This window comes from Dasypus novemcinctus, chromosome 9 (assembly GCF_030445035.2).
Source record: "Dasypus novemcinctus isolate mDasNov1 chromosome 9, mDasNov1.1.hap2, whole genome shotgun sequence".
Taxonomy (NCBI): domain Eukaryota; kingdom Metazoa; phylum Chordata; class Mammalia; order Cingulata; family Dasypodidae; genus Dasypus; species Dasypus novemcinctus.
The window spans coordinates 65,666,784-65,687,285 of record NC_080681.1 but is presented as its reverse complement, the minus strand read 5'-3'; the positions used below and the strand labels follow the sequence as shown (position 1 = coordinate 65,687,285).

The 20,502-nt window shown below is 37.7% G+C and overlaps 1 protein-coding gene across 5 annotated transcripts in view; it reads left to right on the top strand.

The window, feature by feature from the left end:
• The window catches only part of UBE2U (ubiquitin conjugating enzyme E2 U), a 123,777-nt gene that overhangs the window by 88,540 nt on the left and 14,735 nt on the right, over positions 1 to 20,502 (top strand). Inside the window, exon 9 of one of the 5 annotated variants that reach the window (XM_004483665.4) lies at positions 18,797 to 18,980. The exons of 3 other annotated variants lie outside the window; for them this stretch is intronic. In XM_004483665.4, coding sequence (XP_004483722.2) covers positions 18,797 to 18,887 — 91 coding nt within the window. In that variant the 3' untranslated portion in view covers positions 18,888 to 18,980. Of the gene's footprint in view, positions 1 to 6,284; positions 6,388 to 18,796; positions 18,981 to 20,502 lie in introns of those variants that run through there. One more of the 5 variants, XM_058303459.2, reaches the window with a different exon arrangement.

Sequence of the window (20,502 nt, the reverse complement as noted above, 5' to 3'; positions counted from 1 at the left end):
CCATCTTCCTTACCAAGATATACTTTATAAGGGAAGTGGACTTGGCCCAGTGGTTAGGGCGTCCGTCTACCACATGGGAGGTCCATGGTTCAAACCCCGGGCCTCCTTGACCCATGTGCAGCTGGCCCATGCACAGTACTGATGTGCGCAAAGAGTGCCCTGCCACGCAGGGGTGTCCCCGCATAGGGGAGCCCCATGCGCAAGGAGTGCACCCCATAAGGAGAGCCGCCCAGCGCGAAAGAAAGTGCAGCCTGCCCAGGAATGATGCCACACGCACAGAGAACTGACACCACAAGATGACGCAACAAAAAGAAACACAGATTCCTGTGCCGCTCACAACAGAAGTGGACAAAGAAGATGCAGCAAATAGACACAGAGAACAGACAACCAGGGTGGGAGGGGAAGGGGAGAGAAATAAATAAATAAATCTTAAAAAAAAAAAAGATATACTTTATAAATACAAAAAATGAAAATAAAAACTGCTTATATATTGCCAATTAATTTTGCATCCTTCTCATAGCTCCAAATATCTTTTCTTCTTCCACACATTTCTCAGTCAAGAGTCAAATATATTAATCTAATAAGGAAATATTTAGTAAAATAGAGAAATATTTACATTCTTTAGAAATCATTAACTCTTAGACCAGATCAAAGACAGGACTTTTACTTAATCTCTGGTCTCTTAACTCCTGAAGGCGGTTTTCTGCTAGAGTCAAGATTCCATCTTAGTCCTGTGATACGGGCTAAGTTGTAGTAGTCATTTACTCTGATATGGTTATTTCAGAGTATTCAATGAATGCTCTAACTTAAAGCTAGGGGAATTAAAGATCTTATTTTTACCTTTACATTTTACAGCTCTTATTTTTGCATTGACCTCTTTTTAAAATAAATTTTCAAAAAATGTCTTTGACTCACTCTTGGCAATGTGGCCTCTTTTCTAGATGAAAACAGGATTAATAAAACTAATGGCACTTGTATTTTGAATTTATTTAGAAATCAAGGTATTTTAAATATACTTTCCTACCCTTTAATATCATAGTTCAGTTTGGGTTTTTCAGTTGGATTTTCTTTTTTCAGTTGACTTCTGTTGGGGATTGAAACATGTCCCCCACCAAAGGCATGTTCAGGTCATTACTGCTGGTCCTGTGGCTATGAACCCATTTGTAAATAAGACATTTGAAGGTGTTGCAAGTTAAGGTGTGCCCAAATTGAATGAGGGTGAGTTTTAATCCAATATGCCTGAAGTCCTTATCAGTGAAGGAAACTGGACATGGAAAAAAAAGCATGGCGAGAGCCAAAAGCTCCAATTCAAAGAAACCCAGCAGAGAAAGGAGAAGTCATTTCCATGTGCATTGCCACATAAAAGAAAAGCCAAGGAGCCACAAAGATGGCCAACCTGCCAGTAGATACCAACCAGGGAGGAAGCAACCCTTCCTTCCAGCCTCTGAAACTGTGAGCCAATAAATCACTGCCGTTAAGCCAACCCATAGTATAGTATTTGTTTTAACAACTTTAAAACTAAAACAATGTCTACAACAACTTTTCTCTCAGCCAAAGTAAGGAAATCCTTTTCCAATAGATACTTTTCTGCTTTCGAAATAAATTATAGACAGAAGAAAAGTTTTTATTAAGCAGAATTTGAAGGAGTACAAGTATAGTTTTTCTTAAAGGCACATTTCAGGTTACTTTTAGAGATGAAGAAACCTACTTAAAATATAAGGTTAATTTTGCTTTGACATGACTTCCTTTTTTATTTCCTTTAACAGATCTACTTTGTTTTATTTGTTTGATCATTGATTCATTATGTAATGCCAGCTTCCCATGGAATCAGAAAATGTAGAAAAAATAGGATCATGTCATTATCAACTTATCCATCCACTTTTACATAAGGCTGAAATAATTGTGAGCTGTTTGAATGCTAGAACATTTTTCCAAATACATTGTTTTGAAGTTATGAGTCAGATTATCACATGCCTGGTGACCCTGTTGGAATAAAACTCTCACACTTTATGCCATCTGGTGGTTGATGAGAATATATTTAGATCAGATGATATTTGCTGCTTCTAAATTTTGGAGTTGATTGGTCAAAATCTGTAGTAATTTAACATTTTTAAAAGATATTACATTTATCTGCATTTTTTTGACACAAATATTTGAGAATGCAAATGTGCAGCAGTATAGTCAACATCTAAAGAACAGTGAGATTCAACTTTTCACGTAATTGGTACAATAAAGTGGGCAATTCATAGAGACTCATATAGAAAATATTTGCAGAACTATGCAAAAGTGTGTACATGCAATATGATATTGTTATGCACCATTCTGATTTTAATGTTTGAAAATGCTTTCCTTAAACTGAATTTCATATTAAAAACAACAGAAAATGCACATTGAGAGCCTTTCATCTACATAATGTTAAGGAATAAGATCTATCTCATAGTGCTTCTCCTACTGTCCTCCCTCCCCTTATCAATTAATATATGATTCTCGAGTCACATTAAATTATTTTTTTCTATTCTTTTGGGACATAAGATCTCTTCACCATTTAGTGCCTTCTGCCTGGAAAATCTTTCTCTTCAGGGTCTTTGCTGATGGTATAGAGTGAGGATTTGGTCTAATTTGTCTGTGACCTTGCAAGTTTTCTGACTTCTTTGTACTTCAGTAGTACTAATTGTATCATAAGGCGATTGTGAGGATTAAATAAAAGAATACATGTTAAAGTACTTCAAACAGTGTCTGGGACGCACTAAGGACTCAGAAAAGTTAGGTACTATCCATGCTTCCCCTACTGTGCACCCAGTTCAATTCTCAGATGGAAAAGTCTAAGTGTCAGACAGATCTTGGAGAAATTCTTACCCGCTCTGAGCTTGCTTCCCTACCTGTTAAATGAAGATATTATCTACATTGCAAAGTGGTTATGAAGCTTGAATGAGAGTATAGATATAAAATCATGTAATGATAACACATGGGCATTCAATAAATGTTCCTAAGGGGAGGGAAAGAGAAAAGCTCATCCTCACCAGTTTTTTTCAATATGTATGGTTTACATTTTTAAAAAACCAACTTTTTATTTTTTATTTTTTTGATTGGGTTTTTTTAAAAGCTTTTTAAAAATTTCTCTTCCCTTCCCTGCCCCCTCCCCCCGCAGTTGTCTGCTCTCTGTGTCCATTCGCCTTGTGTTCTTCTGTGCTGCTTGGATTCTTGTCAGTGGCACTAGAAATCTGTGTCTTTTTGTTGGGTCAACTTGCTGTGTCAGCTCTGTGTGTGTGTGGCGCCACTCCTGGGCAGCCTGCACTTTTTTCATGCTGGGCAGCTCTCCTTACGGGACACACTCCTTGCGCGTGGGGCTCCCCTATGCAGGGACAACCCTGTGTGGCACAGCACTCGTGTGCATCAGTACTGCACATGGGCCAACTCACCACATGGGCCAGGAGGCCCTGGGTTTGAACCCTGGACCTCCCATGTGGTAGGTGGACGCTCTATCTATTGAGCCAAATCTGCTTCCCAAAACCAACTTTTGATATTGAGATAATTGTAGATTCACAACATTTCTAAGAAATAATACAGAGAGTCTGTATTTTGTTCACAAAATTCCCACCAATGATAACATCTTGCATAACTATAGCATAATATCACAAACAGGAAATTGACTTGATAGGTTCCATCAACCTTATTCAGATTTCATTAATTTTACATGCCTTCATGTGCATAAGTATGGTTGCGTATATTTAGTTCTAAGCAGTTTTATACAGAAGAGTTCCATTCCAAGGACCCCTCATGCTATCTTACATAACCCCAGCCATCTACTACCCCTGCCACTGCCAACTGCCTAACTCCTGGCACTTACTAATCTGTTTTCCATCTCCATAATTTTGTTATTTCAAGAATGGTGTAGAAATAGAGTCATGTAATCTTTTGATATTGGCTTTTATTTTCCCACTCAGCATAATTCCCTTGCGTTCCATCCTAGTTGTTGTATGTATCAATAGCTTGTTCCTTTTTATTGCTGAATGGTATTCCACAGAATGGATATTCCATAATTTGTTTAATCATTCACCCAATGTAAGACATTTCGGTTGTTTCCAGTTTTTATGCCCACCAACTTTCCTGGGAAGAAAAAAATGGTCTCTGTCAGAAATATATGAACACTGTAAAAATTTTCTCAGATTAGAAATAAATAAGCCCTATCAGGACCACATTTATTTTAGTCTCATTATATCTGTGTTTCATTTCCCTTCTCCACTCCACCTCCATGATGACTTCTGCTTAGCAAAGAGCTTCACAAGGATCACCTAAAGACCCAGTTCAACATCTGCTCTGTGAAATTCCTTGACACACTCAGGCATTCTGAGTTCCTCTATCTTCTCCTTCCACAGCACTCCGTTCCTATATCTTTTTAGCATCTTTGGTGTGGAAATTTATCTGTTCACAAAGTGTGATCAAGGCAGGAACATTGTTGTAGTTTTGTATTCTCTGTGCTCAGCATGGTGCCTGGCAAATAGTAGGTACTCAGTAAATGTTGAATGGTATGCGTACTTACTCTGTTTCTCCATTTAAAATTAGGATTAAATGTGAAAGTAGTTAATTTTAGGAAAAATAACATTTAAGTGCTGTTTTCTATTAAGGTCCATTCTAATGTAGAAATTATGGTTGTATTTTGGGAGTTCTAAAGGGGTAGTCATAGGATAAGAATTGAAAACTAGGAATGTAATTGACCATTGTGAATATTTCATGCAAATTATCAAGAATTTTGCACATGTTTAGTTGGTATTAACATAAACCTATTATCATTATAAGAAGCTCATAAATATTCATGAAATATCACTTGATTTAGTTTAATTTTTAAGACCCTTTTTTCCTTTCCTATTGCATTGCCTGTTTTTTGACTATTCAAGCAAATGCTTTAAAAGAATATGAATGCAGACTCTAATCAGTAGTTTGTACTTATTTTCTCTGAAGAAATGGTGAATGATAAAAAATCAGAAAGCACTACAAGCAGTTCTTTTGAATGCTCTTAGTTATGTACATATAGAACCATTTTTTTGCATACTCTATAGTTAATGATTGCTTGTATGACAATGGAGAGATCTATGCCAGTAATCTAAGCTTTGGCAGCTAGCAAGTTATCTACATAAAAGTTATGAATTCTGGAGAAATTTGCATTCGATAAAGCTCTAGAAAAGAACGTTGCTCTTGTCTATACAAGGGGGAACCAAAATCAATACAGTTAAGCTCCTGTTGTGGCAGGTATTCCGTCTTTATTACCTAATATAGTGCTTGCCACCCAGTGGAGTTGACAGATGTGCCTTTAAAGAGTGAAAACCCACAAAAATACCCATTGGCCTTGCATCCCTTTGCAACTGCATTGCCACCGAAAGATCTTGCATTTTACCATTGAAAGAAACCAAGGCTCAGAGAGATTGTGATATTAACCATCTTGCCCATGGTTATTGATAAATGCAAATTATATTGAAAATAAAACCTAAATTATTTCCTATCTGACTACTAATATGTATTGCTTAAAATTTATGTTTGTCAGGTAAATATAAAAATATTTGTAAGCACAAATGAAGTCTATCTTTAATGAAAGAGGTTTTTTGTTGTTGACCTCAAATTAAACAATATTAGTTTCTTTCTCTTTCTACTTAGACATAAAACGTGCTATGCTAATGTTATCAACACAAATATAAATCTCCCTTACATTTGTAAAAGACACTCTGGACTTTAAAATTAAGGACTTATATATTATTTCTGTGTTCCTTTAGTATATAATTGTGTGATTGTTTTCATTCACACAAATATAAGTAATCTTTCCTATAGTTTACACTGATGGATTCCTTTTTCTCTAGTTATATGGAAAACATTTATGCTTAGTACATTAATTTAATGTATATTTGTGCTATCTTTTCAGAGTTATTGAAGTTAAACATTGTTTATATAGGTTTGTATAAGTATATATTTAATACAATTTTCATGGAGAAATGCTACTTTTTAATCTTTAAAGATTAGGCCTTGTCTGCCATCTTGTGGTTAAAAAGAAAATTAGCTTTCGAATGCGCATTGGAAATGTCTTTTAAAAATAGGCATGGGGAAAATATAGACAAAAATAAATTTTGCCAAATAACTATTTTGTCTCGGCTTAGATGTTTTTAGATAAAGGGAGCTCAGTACTTTAAGAAGCATTTAAATAACTCTCATTCTTCTTACTTCAAATTTAAGTAACACCTTTGTGTGTATACAAGATTTAATATTTTTTAAAAATTAGGATTGGTTGCTTTCAACAGTTTTTCAGGTTTTATAGATCTACCACAGTTACCTGGAATATGGTTCAAAGATGCATCAGTGGAACAAATATAAGATGCTGTCTGTCTTCCCAGTGTCAGTCCTACAAAGGTATATTGTTTTCTGTTTTACATTTTTACCTTAAAATTTTTCACGTAGACTTTCACAAAAATCTGCATATCACATATTTGTTTTTTTGGTAGCAATGCAATATCCAATTATATTGACATACCACTATTACCTAACTATTTAGCAAGTGTTAGTTGGCTATTTCCAATATTTTGTCATTATAGATAGTATAGCTATTTTATCTATTATAATCCTTGGTTATAAATGATAGAAAACCCATCATAACTTGGTTTTAGCAAAATAATAGAATTTGTTGCATTATATAATTGAACATTTCAGGGATTGCTCTAGTTTAGGTAGCAGCTAGATATTAGAGGTCAAATGAAGTTACAAAAATCTGGTGACTTACTCATTAGTTCTACTCTTCTGTATTAACTGTTCTCAGAGGAGCTCACGTTTTTGCGAACATGGATTTTGGAAACTCCTAGGTCTAATTCTTTCCAGGTTCATGTCCACTGGGGAAAGATAAAGCTAGGGTTTTATCCCTACATAGCAACCAAAGTTCTCATTAGCTCAAACTGGGTCACACATCTGAGCAAATTACTGTGGCCAAAGGAATATGATACATGCATTGGCTTATACCTTGGTCAGATTCTCCATCTGAGTAGGGTGAGAGTAAGAAGTATGGTCCCCAAGAAGCATGTTATATTCTGTTTTACCAAAAGAAGAGAGGTACAAGAAGAAATCCAAGAAGTTTCCTTAGGACATGTTACTAATTACTAACTGAAGGGATACAATCAGTTTTATGACTCTTGTTAGGTAAGTAAAGTTACTTTACATTAATATGTAGCATTTTATAGTGCTACCTAAATTATATGAGTTTAAAAATGAGGAAAGCAGATGTGGCTCAACTGATAGAGCGTCTGTCTCCCATAGGGAGGGTCCAGGATTCGATCCCCAGGGCCTCCTGACCGGTGTGGTGAGCTGGCCCACACGCAGTGCTGCCACGCGCAAGAAGTGCCATGCCATGTAGGGGTGCCTCCGCATAGGGGTGCCCCACGTGCAAGGAGTGTGCCCCATAAGGAGAGCTGCCATACATGACAAAAGCGCAGCCTGCCAGGAGTGGTGCTGCACACATGGAGAGCTGACACAGCAAGATGACGCAACAAAAAAAAAGACGCAGTTTCCCAGTGCCCTAGGATCATGCAAGCGGACGCGGAAGAACACACAGTGAATGTGCAGAGAGCAGACAACAGGGGAAAGGGAGAGAAATAAAATAAACATTTTTAAAATTAGTTTTTCATTTTAATTTTTAATTATGACATTTTAATTGATAGTTATTTAATTTGCATTATTTTAATTAGTGATACTAAAAATTTTTATTTTGTAATTTGTGTTTTCAGTTATAAAATGGGAAATGGTTAAATTAAAAAGAAAGGAAATAATACTTAAATACTTTCTAAAAACTTTTTTATTGCAGTTTATCATTCATACATGAACTTCCATAAACAACAAGTGTATGGTGTAAGTTGTGAACTTAAAACCAAACATGCATACAGGGCTCCAATATGTTACCCAAAAGCAACACCTGGCATTGTTGTGCAACAATTGTTACAAACTATGAAAGAGCATGGTCAAAATATTGCTACTAACTATATTCCATATCTTACATTTGGCATATTTTCCCCCAATCCACCCAGTTACTGACACCCAGTATTAGTATTATATACTTTTTATAGTTCATCAGAGAATGTTCTCATAGATGTTCTGTTAACCACAGTCCATCTTCCACCACAGGATTCATTGAGTTATACAGTCCTATGTTTTCTACAATCCATTCAAAGTGTACTCTCCATGGCTCTCATATTCATCTCAGAATTGTGCTGTTATCACCACAGTCAATTTTAGAATGTTTTCATACTCTAAAAGGAAAAATCACATACCCTCCTGTAGCAGTTTGATATTTTTTATGAATTCCAAAAATAGATATTGGATTGTTTGTGAACTGGTCTGTTCCCCTGGGGATATTAGATTGTATTGGATTCAGAGGTTTCACTTTTACTTGATTAAATTATGTTTAAGGCTTTGATTGGGCCCTGTCAGTAGGATGGTGAATCCCCACCCACCAAGGGGTGGGGACTCACAGAGAAAACTACAGGGCAGAGAACAGAGTTAGAATTTTTTGCTGATGTAACCCAGGCAAATAAACACACAGGAGAAGAACAGAGACAAATAGAGATGGCTCCATCATAGACACAGCAGAGGCCCAGGGAAGAGAGAGAGCCTCATAGTCTACAGCTGACCTTGTGGAGAGAACAGAGCAGCTGAATCAGAATCAAGCCCTGGGGAGAGAGACAAAGCCTGAAGGAACTGAAACCACAGAGACTTAGGAGGAAGAGGGAGGCTGAATCCTCACAGAGACCAGCAGCCATCTTGTTCCAACACATGGCAACAGACTTTGGTGAGGGAATTAACTTATGCGTTATGGCCTTGCAACTGTAAGCTTCTGCACCAAATAAATACCTTTTATAAAAGCCGACGGATTTCTGGTATTTTGCATCACACCCCTTTGGCTGACTAATACACCTCCTAAACCAACCTATTATTGTCCCTTAGAATTGATATGATATCTTCTTTGCCATTGCTGCAAAAATATTACAGTGTTACTGTTAACTGTAATCCATAAGTTACATTAATTGTAATTTTTCCATGTATAACCATATACTTTAACACTTTGCAAAGGAAGAACATTCTTATACTATTAACCATAATCTTCATCCACCACCAAAACCACATTATACAGTCCCTACATTATTCCCTAGCTTCATTTCAACTGAAATATTACATCCACAGACTACCCCAGTCAGCCACAATCACATTTATAACTCATCAATGTTAAGTATATTCACTATAATGTATTACCATCAACTGTATTCATTTCCACAATTTACAATAAACCTTATCAAAAAATCTACATACATTAAACATCAGCTCCCATTCTCAACCCACATTTAATTTCCTAGTAGCTTATATTCTAGAGTTTACCCCCATGGGTTTACTCAGCATTTTAATTCATATTAGTGAGACCATGCCATTTTTGTCCTTTTGTGTATTTCACTCAATATGTCCTCAAGATTCATTCATGTTGCCATATGCATCCTGATTTCATTTCTTCTTAAAGCTGAATAGTACATTTTGTTTATCCATTCATTGATTGATGTGCACTTGGGTTGTTTCCATATTTTAGCAATTGTGAATAATGCTGCCATGAACATCTGTTTGCAAATATCAGTTCGTGTCCTTCTTTCAGTTCTTCTGAATATATCCTAGTAATGGGACTGCTGACTCATTCGGCAGTTCTACATTGAGTTTCTTGAGGAACCAGCAAACTGTCTTCCACAAGGACTGCATCATTCTACATTCCCACCAACAATGAACCAGTATTCCTATTTCTTCACATCCTCTCCAGCACTTACCATTTTCTGTTTTTGTAATAATGGCTATTCTATAAGGTATGAAATGATATCTCAGTGTAGTTTTGATCTGCGATTCCCTAATAGCTAATGATGTACATTTTTTTCATGTGCTTTTTGGACATTTGCATTTCCTCTTTGGAGAAATGGCTATTCAACTTTTGGCCCATTTTTAAATTGGGTTCTTTGCCTTTTTATCATTGGGTTATATGATCTATTTATATAATATGGATATCAAACCCTTATTGGATATGTGGTTTCCAAATATTTTCTCCCATTGAGTAGACTGTCTTTTCACTTTCTTGATAAAACCCTTTGAAGTACAAAAGTGGGTTAAGTTTGAGGAGGTCCCATTTATTATTTTCTTTCATTGCTTATGGTTTGGGTGTAAGGTTTAAGAAACCACTGCCTCTTATAAGATCTTGAAGATGTTTCTCTACATTTTCTTCTAGGAGTTTTATGGTTGTAGCTTTTATATAGAGATTATTGATCCATTTTGTGTTAATTTTTAAAAAATATTTTATTTATTTCTCTTCCCTTCCCCACCACTCCCCCTGCCCCAATTGTCTGCTCTCTGTGTCCATCCACTGTGCGCTCTTCTTTTTGTCCACTTCTGTTGTTGTCAGTGGCACGGGAATCTGTGTTTCTTTTTTGTTATTGTTCTTGCGTCATCTTGCTGTGTCAGCTCTCCACTTGTATGGCGCTATTCCTGGGCAGGCTGCACCCTCTTTCGCGCTGGACAGCCCTCCCTACGGGGCACACTCCCCACACGTGGGGTTCCCCTACACAGGGGCACCCCTGCGTGGCAGGGCGCTCCCTGTGCGCACCAGCACCACACGTGGGCCAGCTCCACACAGGTCAAGGAGGCCCTGGGTTTGAACCACAGACCTCCCATGTGGTAGACAGATGCCCTATCCACTGGGCAAAGTCCGCCTCCCTCATTTTGTGTTAATTTTAAAATAAGGTATGAGATAGGGGTCATCTTTCTTTCTTTGGATATGGATATCCAATTCTCCCAGCACCATTTGTTGAATAGACTGATCTTTTCTAGCTGGGTGGGCTTGACAACCTTGTGAAAAATCACTTTGCCATAAATTTTGGGATCTATTTTTGAAAACTTAATTTTATTCCATTGGTCAGCATATCTATCTTTATGCCAGTACCATGCTGTTTTTACCACTTCAGCTAAGTAATATGCTTTAAAAAGTTAGAGTCCTCCAACTTAATTCTTTTTTAAGATATTTTTGGCTATTCAAAACCTATTGCCTTTCTTAATAAAATTCATCATTGACCTTTCCAATTCTGTTAAAAAAAAAAAAAAGGCTGGTATATGGTTTATTGGGATAGCATTGAATCTGTAGATAAATTTGGGTAGCATTGACTTCTTAAAGATAATATCATCCAATTTATTAACATAGAATGTCCTTCCTTTTATTTAGGTCTTTTTTGGGTTCTGAATACAAGTCCTTTATGTCCTTAGTTAAATATATTCCTAAATATTTGAATCTTTCAGTCTCTATTGTAGTTCAGATATTTTCCCCTGACTTCCTCCTCAGATTGCTCATTAGTAGTAATTAGAAATGCTACTGATTTCTGCATATTTAATCTTGTATCCTGCCACTTTGCTGAACTCATCTATTAGTTTTAGTAGGTTTGTTGTAGATTTTTTTTGTATTTTCTAGATACAGGATCATGTCATCAGTGAATAGTGAAAGTTTTACTTCTTCCTTTCCAGTATGGATGCCTTTTATTTCTCTTTATTGCCTAATTGCTCTATCTAGGACTTCTAACACAGTATTGAATAACAGTGGTGATAGTGGGCATCCTTGTCTTGTTTGTTATCTCAGCAGGAAAGCTTTCAGTGTTTCTTCATTGAGTACAGTGTTAGCTGTTGGTTTTTCATGTATGTACTTTATCATGTTGGGAAAGTTTCCTTCTATTCCTAACTTTCAGAGAGTTTTCATCAAGAAAGGATGTTGGGTCTTTGTCAAATGCCTTTTCCACATCAGTCAAGATGATCATATGATTTTCTTCTTCCATTTAGTAACGTGATATATTTCACTGGTTGATTTTCTTGTGTTGAACCACCCTTGCATACCTGGGATAAAACCCACTTGATAATGATGTGTAATTCTTTTAATGTCCTGTTAGATTTGATTAACAAGTATTTGGTTGAGGATTTTTGTATCTATATTCATTAGAGAAATTGGTATGCAATTTTCTTTTTTCACAATGTCTCTATTTAGTTTCAGTATTAGGGTAGTGTAGGCTTCATAGGATGCATTTGGTAACATTTCTTCCTGTTCAATTTTTTGGAAGAGTTTGAGCAAGATTGGTGTTAATTCAACCTTGAATAATGGTAGAATTCACCTGTGAAGCCATCTTGTCCTGGGATTTTCATCTTTGGGGGTTTTTGATGACTATTTCGATCTCCTTACTTGTGATTAGTTTGTTTAAGTCTTGTAATTCTTCTTGAGTCAGTGTAGATTGTACATATGTTTCTAAGAATTTGTCCATTTCATCTACATCATCTAGTTTTTTGACATACAGTTGTTCATAGTATCCTCTTATGATCTCTTTTATTTCTATGGGTCAGTAGTAATGTTGCCCCTCTTGTTTCTGATTTTATTTATATCTTCTCTCTTTTTTCTTTGTCAGTCTAGCTAAGGGTTTGTCAATTTTGTTGATAATTTTAAAGAATCAACTTTTGGTTTTGTTGATTCTATTTTATTTTTGTTCTCAATTTCATGTATTTCTGCTGTAATCTTTGCTATTTCTTTCCTAGGTGTTCTTTTACTAGTTCCTGCAGGTGTCGATTAGGTCTTTGATTTTAGCTCTTCTTTTTTAATGTAAGTGTTGAGGGCTATAAATATCCCTATCAGCACTTCCTTCTCTGCATCCCATAGGTTTTGATATGTTGTGCTCTTGTTTCATTCATCTTGAGATATTTCCTGATTTTTCTTGTGATTTCTTCTTTGACGCACTGATTAAGAGTGTGTTATCTAAACTCCATATAGTGAGTTTTCTCTTTCTCCACTTGTTGATTTCCAGCTTCATCCCACTATGATCAGAGATATTGTTTTGTATAATTTCAGTCTTTTAAAATGTAATGAGACTTGTTTTGTGACCCAAGCTATGATTTATCCTGGAGAAAAATCCATAAGCACTTGAGAAAAATGTATATCCTTATAATTAGGAGTGGAATGTTCTATATATGTCTGTGAGATCTAATTCATTTATCATATTATTCAAGTTCTCTGATTTCTTTTTGATCCTTTGTCTAGTTGTCTATCCAAAGATGAGTGTTGTATTGAAGTCTCCAGCTTTTATTGTAGAGACATCTGTTTTTCTCTTCAATTTTGCAAGTGTGCGCCTCATGTATTTTGGGGCACCCTGGTGAAGTGCATAAATATTTAGTTATTTCTTCTTGGTGAATTGCCCCTTTTATTAATATATAATGTCCTTCTTCATCTCTTATAATAGTTTTATATTTAAAGTCTATTTTGTCCAATATTAGTATTGCTACTCCAGCTCTTTTTGATTACTCTTTGTGTGGAATATCTTTTTCCAACTTTTTACTTTCCATTTATTTGTGTCCTTGCATGTAAGGTGAGTCTCTTGTAGACAGCATATATATGATTGATATTTTTAAAATCTATTCTGCCAGTCTGTATCTTTTGATTGGGAAGTTCAATCCATTAACATTTAATGTTATTACTGAAATGCATTACTTACCTCATCCATTATATTTTGACTTTCCATTGATTTATCTTACTATTATCTATCTTTTTACCATTTTTATTACCCTTATTAATAATCTTCGTTCCTACACTCTTCTCCAGGCCTCTACTGTCTTTTCCTTTCAGGTTGCAGCACTCCTTTTAGTATCTCTTGTAAATTTGGTCTCTTGATGACATACTCTTTTAGTTTTTATTTACCTGTGAAGACTTTAAACTCATTCTCAGTGTTGAAGGACAGTTTTGCTGAATAAAGAATTCTTGGTTGGCAATTTTTCCCTTTCAAAACCTTTAATATATTGTACCACTGCCTTCTTGCCTCCATGGTTTCTGATGAGAAATCAGTACTTAGTTTTATTGTGCATCCCTTGTATGTGATGGATTGTTTTTCTCTTGCTGCTTTCAGTATTCTCTCTATCTCTGGCATTTGACATTCTGAATAGTAGGTGTCTTGGAGTGGATCTATTCAGATTTATTCTGTTTGAGTTGTTGTCCTTCTTGGATATTGACATTTATGTCTTTCATAAGGGTTGGGGAATCTCTGATCATCATTTCCTCAAATATTTTTTCTGCCCCTTTTCCATTCTCTTCTTGTGGGACACCTATAACACGTACATTTGTGCATTTTGTGTTGTTATTCAATTCCCTGAGACCCTGTTCCATTTTCTCCATTCTTTTCTCTTTCTGTTCTCCTGTCTTTAGAAATTCAGATGCTTTGTCCTCCAAATCACTTATTCTGTCCTCAAATTCTGCTAGTATATTCCTCCAATGTATTTTTAATCTTTTCCATTGTCTTTCATTCCCATAAGCTCTGTTACTTTTCTTTTATTTATTTATTTTAAAAATTTCTCTCCCCTTCCTCCCCCCATTGTCTGTACTCTGTGTACATTCACTGAGTGTTCTTCTGTGACCACTTCTATCCTTATCAGCGGCACTGGGAATCTGTGTTTCTTTTTTTGTTGTTGCATCATCTTGTTGTATCAGCTCTCTGTGTGTGTGGCACCATTCTTGGGCAGACTGCACTTTCTTTTGCACTGGATGGCTCTCCTTAAGGGGTGTGCTCCTTGCGGGGCGCACTCCTTGCGTGTGGGCCTCCCCTATGCGGGGGCACCCCTGCATGGCACGGCACTCCGCACACACATCAGCACTGCATGTGGGCCAGCTCCACATGGGTCAAGAAGACCTGGGGTTTGAACTGCGGACTGTCCATGTGGTAGGCGGACGCCCTATCCACTAGGCCAAGTCTGCTTCCCTGTTACTTTTCTTTGCAAACTCAAAATCTTCTTTGTGTTCAACCAGTGTCTTCTAAATATCCTTAATCTCTTTTGCCATCTCATTTAATTTATTAATGACATTTGTTTGGATATCTGTGATTAGTTCCCTCAAATCCTGTGTTTCATCTGAAGGTTTAGTTTGTTCCTTTGACTGGGCCATATCTTCCTGTTTCTTAGTATGGCTTGTAATTTTTTGTGTCTTGGCATCTGATTTTCTAATATGTTCATTTTATGCTCAGTTTCTCTCTGTAGTCTATGGCTTTCTTACTAGTTGACTTTTTGCTAAAGCTTCCTCTATTCCTCCTCTGTGAATGTTAGTCTGTTCTGTTTGCTTTTTTTATTTGCCTCTGTATATTTTTAATACTCCTTTTGTTTTCTCTTGCTGCAAATTCCTGGAGGGCTAATTTTGGTAGAAGTGTACCCCTGGAGACAACTTTCATAGCTCTGGTTTCCCAGTCACAAAAGGCTCAGGGGACCTATGAAGGAAGTGTAGATTGATTCCAATGTGCTCTGGAGAAGAAACCCTACAGGTATTCAATCTTCTCTTTGATGTCTCCCCTAATCTAGGCTTTCCTAAACTGCCCAGGAGGTAGCACTCCTTATCCAGTTGTTCCCTGCTATCCTAAGGTGATTCTGTGCCTTTAATTCTTAGCTGAATCAGCTGTTGTGGGGACGTTGTTGAGGCTGAGGTTGCCAGCCTACTTCAGATGAAACTGTTGCATAGTTCCCAGCTGCTGAGATCTGAGTTCTCTGATCAACTGCCACCCTCTGTGCCACCCCCAGGTGGGTGAGGTGATTCTGCCTGCACTGTCTTGAGAGAGTGATCTGAAAGAGTGGTTCCTCTGCTTCATGGGGCATCTTGGGAATGAGAGAGCAGCAGCTGTTCAAAGTGGATGGGGTGAATCTGGCTGCACTGCCTGCAGAGAGAGTACTCTCTTCCCTTTCTTCCAGGGGGCACTTCCTCTCCTTCCAGGGAACTTTGGAGCCTAGTATGCAGTGGCCCTTTTAAGGTGGATGGGTGAATCTGCCCACTCTGTCTGTGAGAGAGTGCACATTTCCTCTCTGTCCAGGGGTGCCGAGCATGCAACAGCCCTTCAGTGTGGAGGAGGTTCATCTACTTGCACTACCCAAGAGTCTTCTCTGTCCAGGGGCACATTGGGGCCAAGTGTGCAGCAGCCCTTTTAAGGTGGACATGGTGAATCTGCCCTCCCTGCCCATGAGAGAGTGTGTACTTCATCTATGTCTAGGAGCACCAAATGTAAAGTAGCCTTTCCAGGTGGGTGAGGTGAATCTATCTGTACAGCCCACAAGAGAGTGTGGACTTCCCCTCCTTCCAAGGGTGTTGGGGCCCAGTATGAGTCTGCTGTTCTGCCCTGAGAAAGTGTTCAAATTCACCTAATTTCTGCTCCCCTGGGTGTGGGAGCCTAAGCAATGACTCTCCAAACTGGACACATTGGCTCTGATCACTACCTCCCTGGAGGACTGGAGTGTTTTTCAGTTACTCCTGCTTCTATTCCTGCCAAGGATGGAGACAGCCAAAGGCTGCTGACTTCTTGGTGGCTTCCAGCAGGTTTAAACCTTAGCTGTGCTCAAGATTGGAATCCAGTTAGCCGATTTTGCCAATCACCATCTATAGTTGGTGCCAGACCACTTTCCCTTCCTTGTTTTTGGTAAAGAGAGCTTCTGCTTCCAGCCAAGGAATGAGTCCGGAGGCAGCCAGCCTTGCTGGGGGTTGGGCATCTGCCTCTGCAATGTGGAGAAATCTACTCACGAATTGTCACAACAGATGGTGAATCTCCTCTTCCTCGTCTTCCCTGGATGGTGCCTGTGTTCTTCTGGTCTTTGAAGTTCCCCCAAACAGTTGATCCAGACAGATCCTGGCTGATTATTAGTTGTTATTATTAGTTGGGGGATGAGCTGATTGTTAGAGCTTCCTTCTCTGTTACCATCTTGGGTCTTCTAACATTTACATACTTTCTGAAAGACAAAGGTATATCAGTGGTTTTTTAAAATTCATATTTGCCTTGAGGAAAATAAGATTAAAATGATTTTTTGAACTCACACAAGGCTCACACAGGGCTGGAAATAGTTTGTATTCCTACTAGCTGTAGTAGAGAGACCTCAGTTTATGGGACACTGGTTAGAGATTTCAGAGGAGTCATGCCTTAGTAATGAGGCTATATTGGCTCAAAAATAAAGGCTATGTTAGACTTGCCATAATGAAGCTTAAAAACAAGTTTTAAAAGTATTGAACTGATTTTCAAGATACTAAGCCGCATGCCAGAGCAAAAGACAACCTGTTTTAAAGGAGTATAACACAATTCAGCACCCAACGATGTAAAATTCAATGTTCAGCATCTAATCAAAATCATCAGTCATGCATATAAGCAGGAAAATATGGTTTATACTGGAAATTAAACAACACACTTCTATGTAACCAATGGGACAAAGAAGAAATCACAAGGAAAATTAGAAAATATTTTAAATGAATGGAAAATACCAACATATGCAAATCTGTGGGATGCAGCTAATGCAGTACATAGAGGGAAATTATAACATTCAATGCCTATGTTAGAAAAGAAAATTCTCAAATTAATGATTCATGCTTATATGTTAAGAAAAAGCAAATTAAATCAAAGTAAACATAAGAAAAATAACAGAAACAATGAAATAGGAAACAAAAAAATAGAGAAAAATCAATGCATCAAAAAAAACACACTTGGAATCCCCGATATTCTGTACATGACTTTTCTGTAACCTAAAGCGTTTTGAAGAAAAATGAAAAAAATAAGACACCAGGTGAGTAAATGGAAGAAAATGTCACTGTACATATAAGACAACAGATCTTACAGTGATGAAAGACATAATAACAAAAAGGTTTAATTTTATATTTTTAATGTTTTCACTACAAGAAAGTTTTAATTTTTTGTATTTGTTATTTTAAAAACTATCAATATTATTCATTTTCTAATTAATTGTACTTGGTTATTTTGTTGGCTTCATTTTTGAAGAAGTTGTGGATCACAGAAGGGTTATAACTGTGGCAGGGGAAGATGATTGGTGTGGGGTGTCTGTGATGGGGGATGTATGGGAGAAAGTTTATCTGGGCATACCTCTAAGGCATTTGAATGTGTTCAAGTGTCCATGGGGCATTGTCACGGTGGGTGGAGATACACACAATAACCAAAAGAATATTGAATTCCCATCCTGGGGAGCTCTACCACATTCTCTAATGGGTCAGCAAGAATCCCCTGAATATAGGGACAATGAATAATGAAGGAAGAGGAACCATTGATGGACCTTGATATTGATGACTGTACTTAAGAACTTTTACTTTTGAAATAGAAACTTAGCTTAGTATTATCAGGTGCCTAAAAGTAACCTCCTGAGAGCCTCCTTGTTGCTTAAATGTGGCCTCTCTCTAAACCAAACTCAGCATATAAATGAATTGCCTTCTCCCCAGCATGGGACATGACTCCCGGGGATGAGCCTCCCTGGCACCAAGGTATTACTACCAAGCACCAACTAGCAATGAAAGTGAATAAAGACCTTGACCAAAAGGGGAAAAGGGTAAAAACAAATTAGTTTATATGGCTAAGAGACTCCAAAGTGAGTCAAGAGGGCATTCCAGAGGTTATGCTTATGCATATCTCAGCAGGATCTCATTGGCTGCCAAAGTAAATATTGCCTCAAATAACAGGGCTTCTGAGGGCTCTAGAAACATCCAGAAACTGCAGGGCAGGCAGCTCAGGAGTTTGGCACCCTGCCAGTTGGCCCTACTTTGGAATTTATGCTCCCCTATGTGACAGAGTTGGACTCAGTTGACTCTTCTGCCCCTTCTATCTGAACCTATAGTTAGTACTAAACTTGATGGGTGTATGTCCAAGAGACTTAAATCTTTGGGCTGTCCACATGCTAGTTGGGTCCTGAATCTTAACACATTGCAATACCTACTTTCCAGTTCATTAGACTCACCCAGGAAAACAAACAAGATGATGATGCACAGCAACCATCCCAATAAACAGAGAGAATCTTCACTGCAAGCAAGATAATCCATCTGCCCCATGGGATCTAATCTCCCTCTCAATTAGAAGTGGAGTGGACATCACCATCCCAGAATCCTCAGGATTGGAGAATGAACAATGGACTAGAATAGACTTACTGTTATTCTACTATAGATTTATCATGATTCTAGTAATGGAAGAACTTTTTTTAAAAGAGTTTTATTTATTTCTCCTCCCCTCCCTCCCCCCCCCCCCCCCCGCCCCATTGTCTGCTCTCTGTGTCCATTTGCTGTGTGTTCTTCTGTGTCTGCTTTTATTCTCATTAGGTGGCTCCAGGAACTGATCCTGGAACCTTCCAGAGTGGGAGAGAGGCAGTTACTCTCTTGTGCCACCTCAACTCTCTGTTCTGCTACTTGTTCTTATTTTCTCTCCTCTGTGTCTCTTGTTGCTCCGTCTTGTTATGACAGCTCTCTGCATCAGCCAGCACTCCTGCACGGGGCAGCTTTCCCAAGCTGGATGGCATTCCCATGCAGGGCGGCACTCCTGTGTGGGGCGGCATTCCCACATGGGCTGGCACTCTGCATGGGCCAGCTTGCCCTCATCAGGAGGCCCTGGGCATTGAACCCTGGACCTCCTATATGGTAAATAGGAGTCCAGTTGGTTGAGCCACATCTATTTCCCTGGAAAATCTTTTATCACTGAATTGAAGGCAGTAGCCAATGGAGGTTCTGAGGGGAGGGAGAGGAAAAATGTTTGTAATATGGGACATTCTCAGGACTTGGGAATTGTCTTGAATGACATTGTAATGACAGATACAGGTTATAATATATCTTGTCATAATTTACAAAATTGTGTGGGAGAGAGTTTAAACTACAATGTAAACTATAATCCATGCTTAGTGGCAATGTTCCAAAATGTGTTCACCAATTGTATCAAATGTACCACACTAATGAAGGATGTTGTTAATGTGGGGAAATGAGGGAGGGGTAGGGAGCAGAGCATATGGGAATTCCCTATATTTTTTTTGTAACATGTATGTACCCTATCTTTTTAAAAATAAAAATAAGTATATTAAAAAAAACATTTTGTAAAATGATAAATAGAAGAAACTTAATCAATACTGATCAAGAGGGGAGTGAGTGTAGCCCAGTAGTTGAGCACCTGCTTCCCATATACGTGGTCCCAGTTTCAATCCCCAGTACCTCCTAAAAAAAAAAAAAAGACTGATCAAGGAAAAGAGAAAAGACCCAAATTGTCAATTTTAGGAGTGAAAGGGGGAACATGACTACAGATTCTATAGACAAAAGGATTAGAAGGGAGAAATCGTGAACCATTTTATGCCAATAAATTCAATTACATAGATGGAATGAGTAAATTTCTTGAAAGACACCAAGTACTAAAGTCCACTTAAAAAGGAATGGATAACCTGAATAATCCTATATCTAATAAAGAAATTGAATTTACAGTTAAAAGTGTCATACAAGGACAACTCCAACTCCACATGGCTTCACTGGTGAATTTTTCCAGACATTTAAGGAAGAAATAATGCCAATTGTCCACAAACTCTTTCAGAAATAGTTGTTATGAAGTCATCATTACTCTGATAGAAATCAAAAGAAAGAAAACTACAGCTCAATATCACTTGTATACATAGCAAATCAAA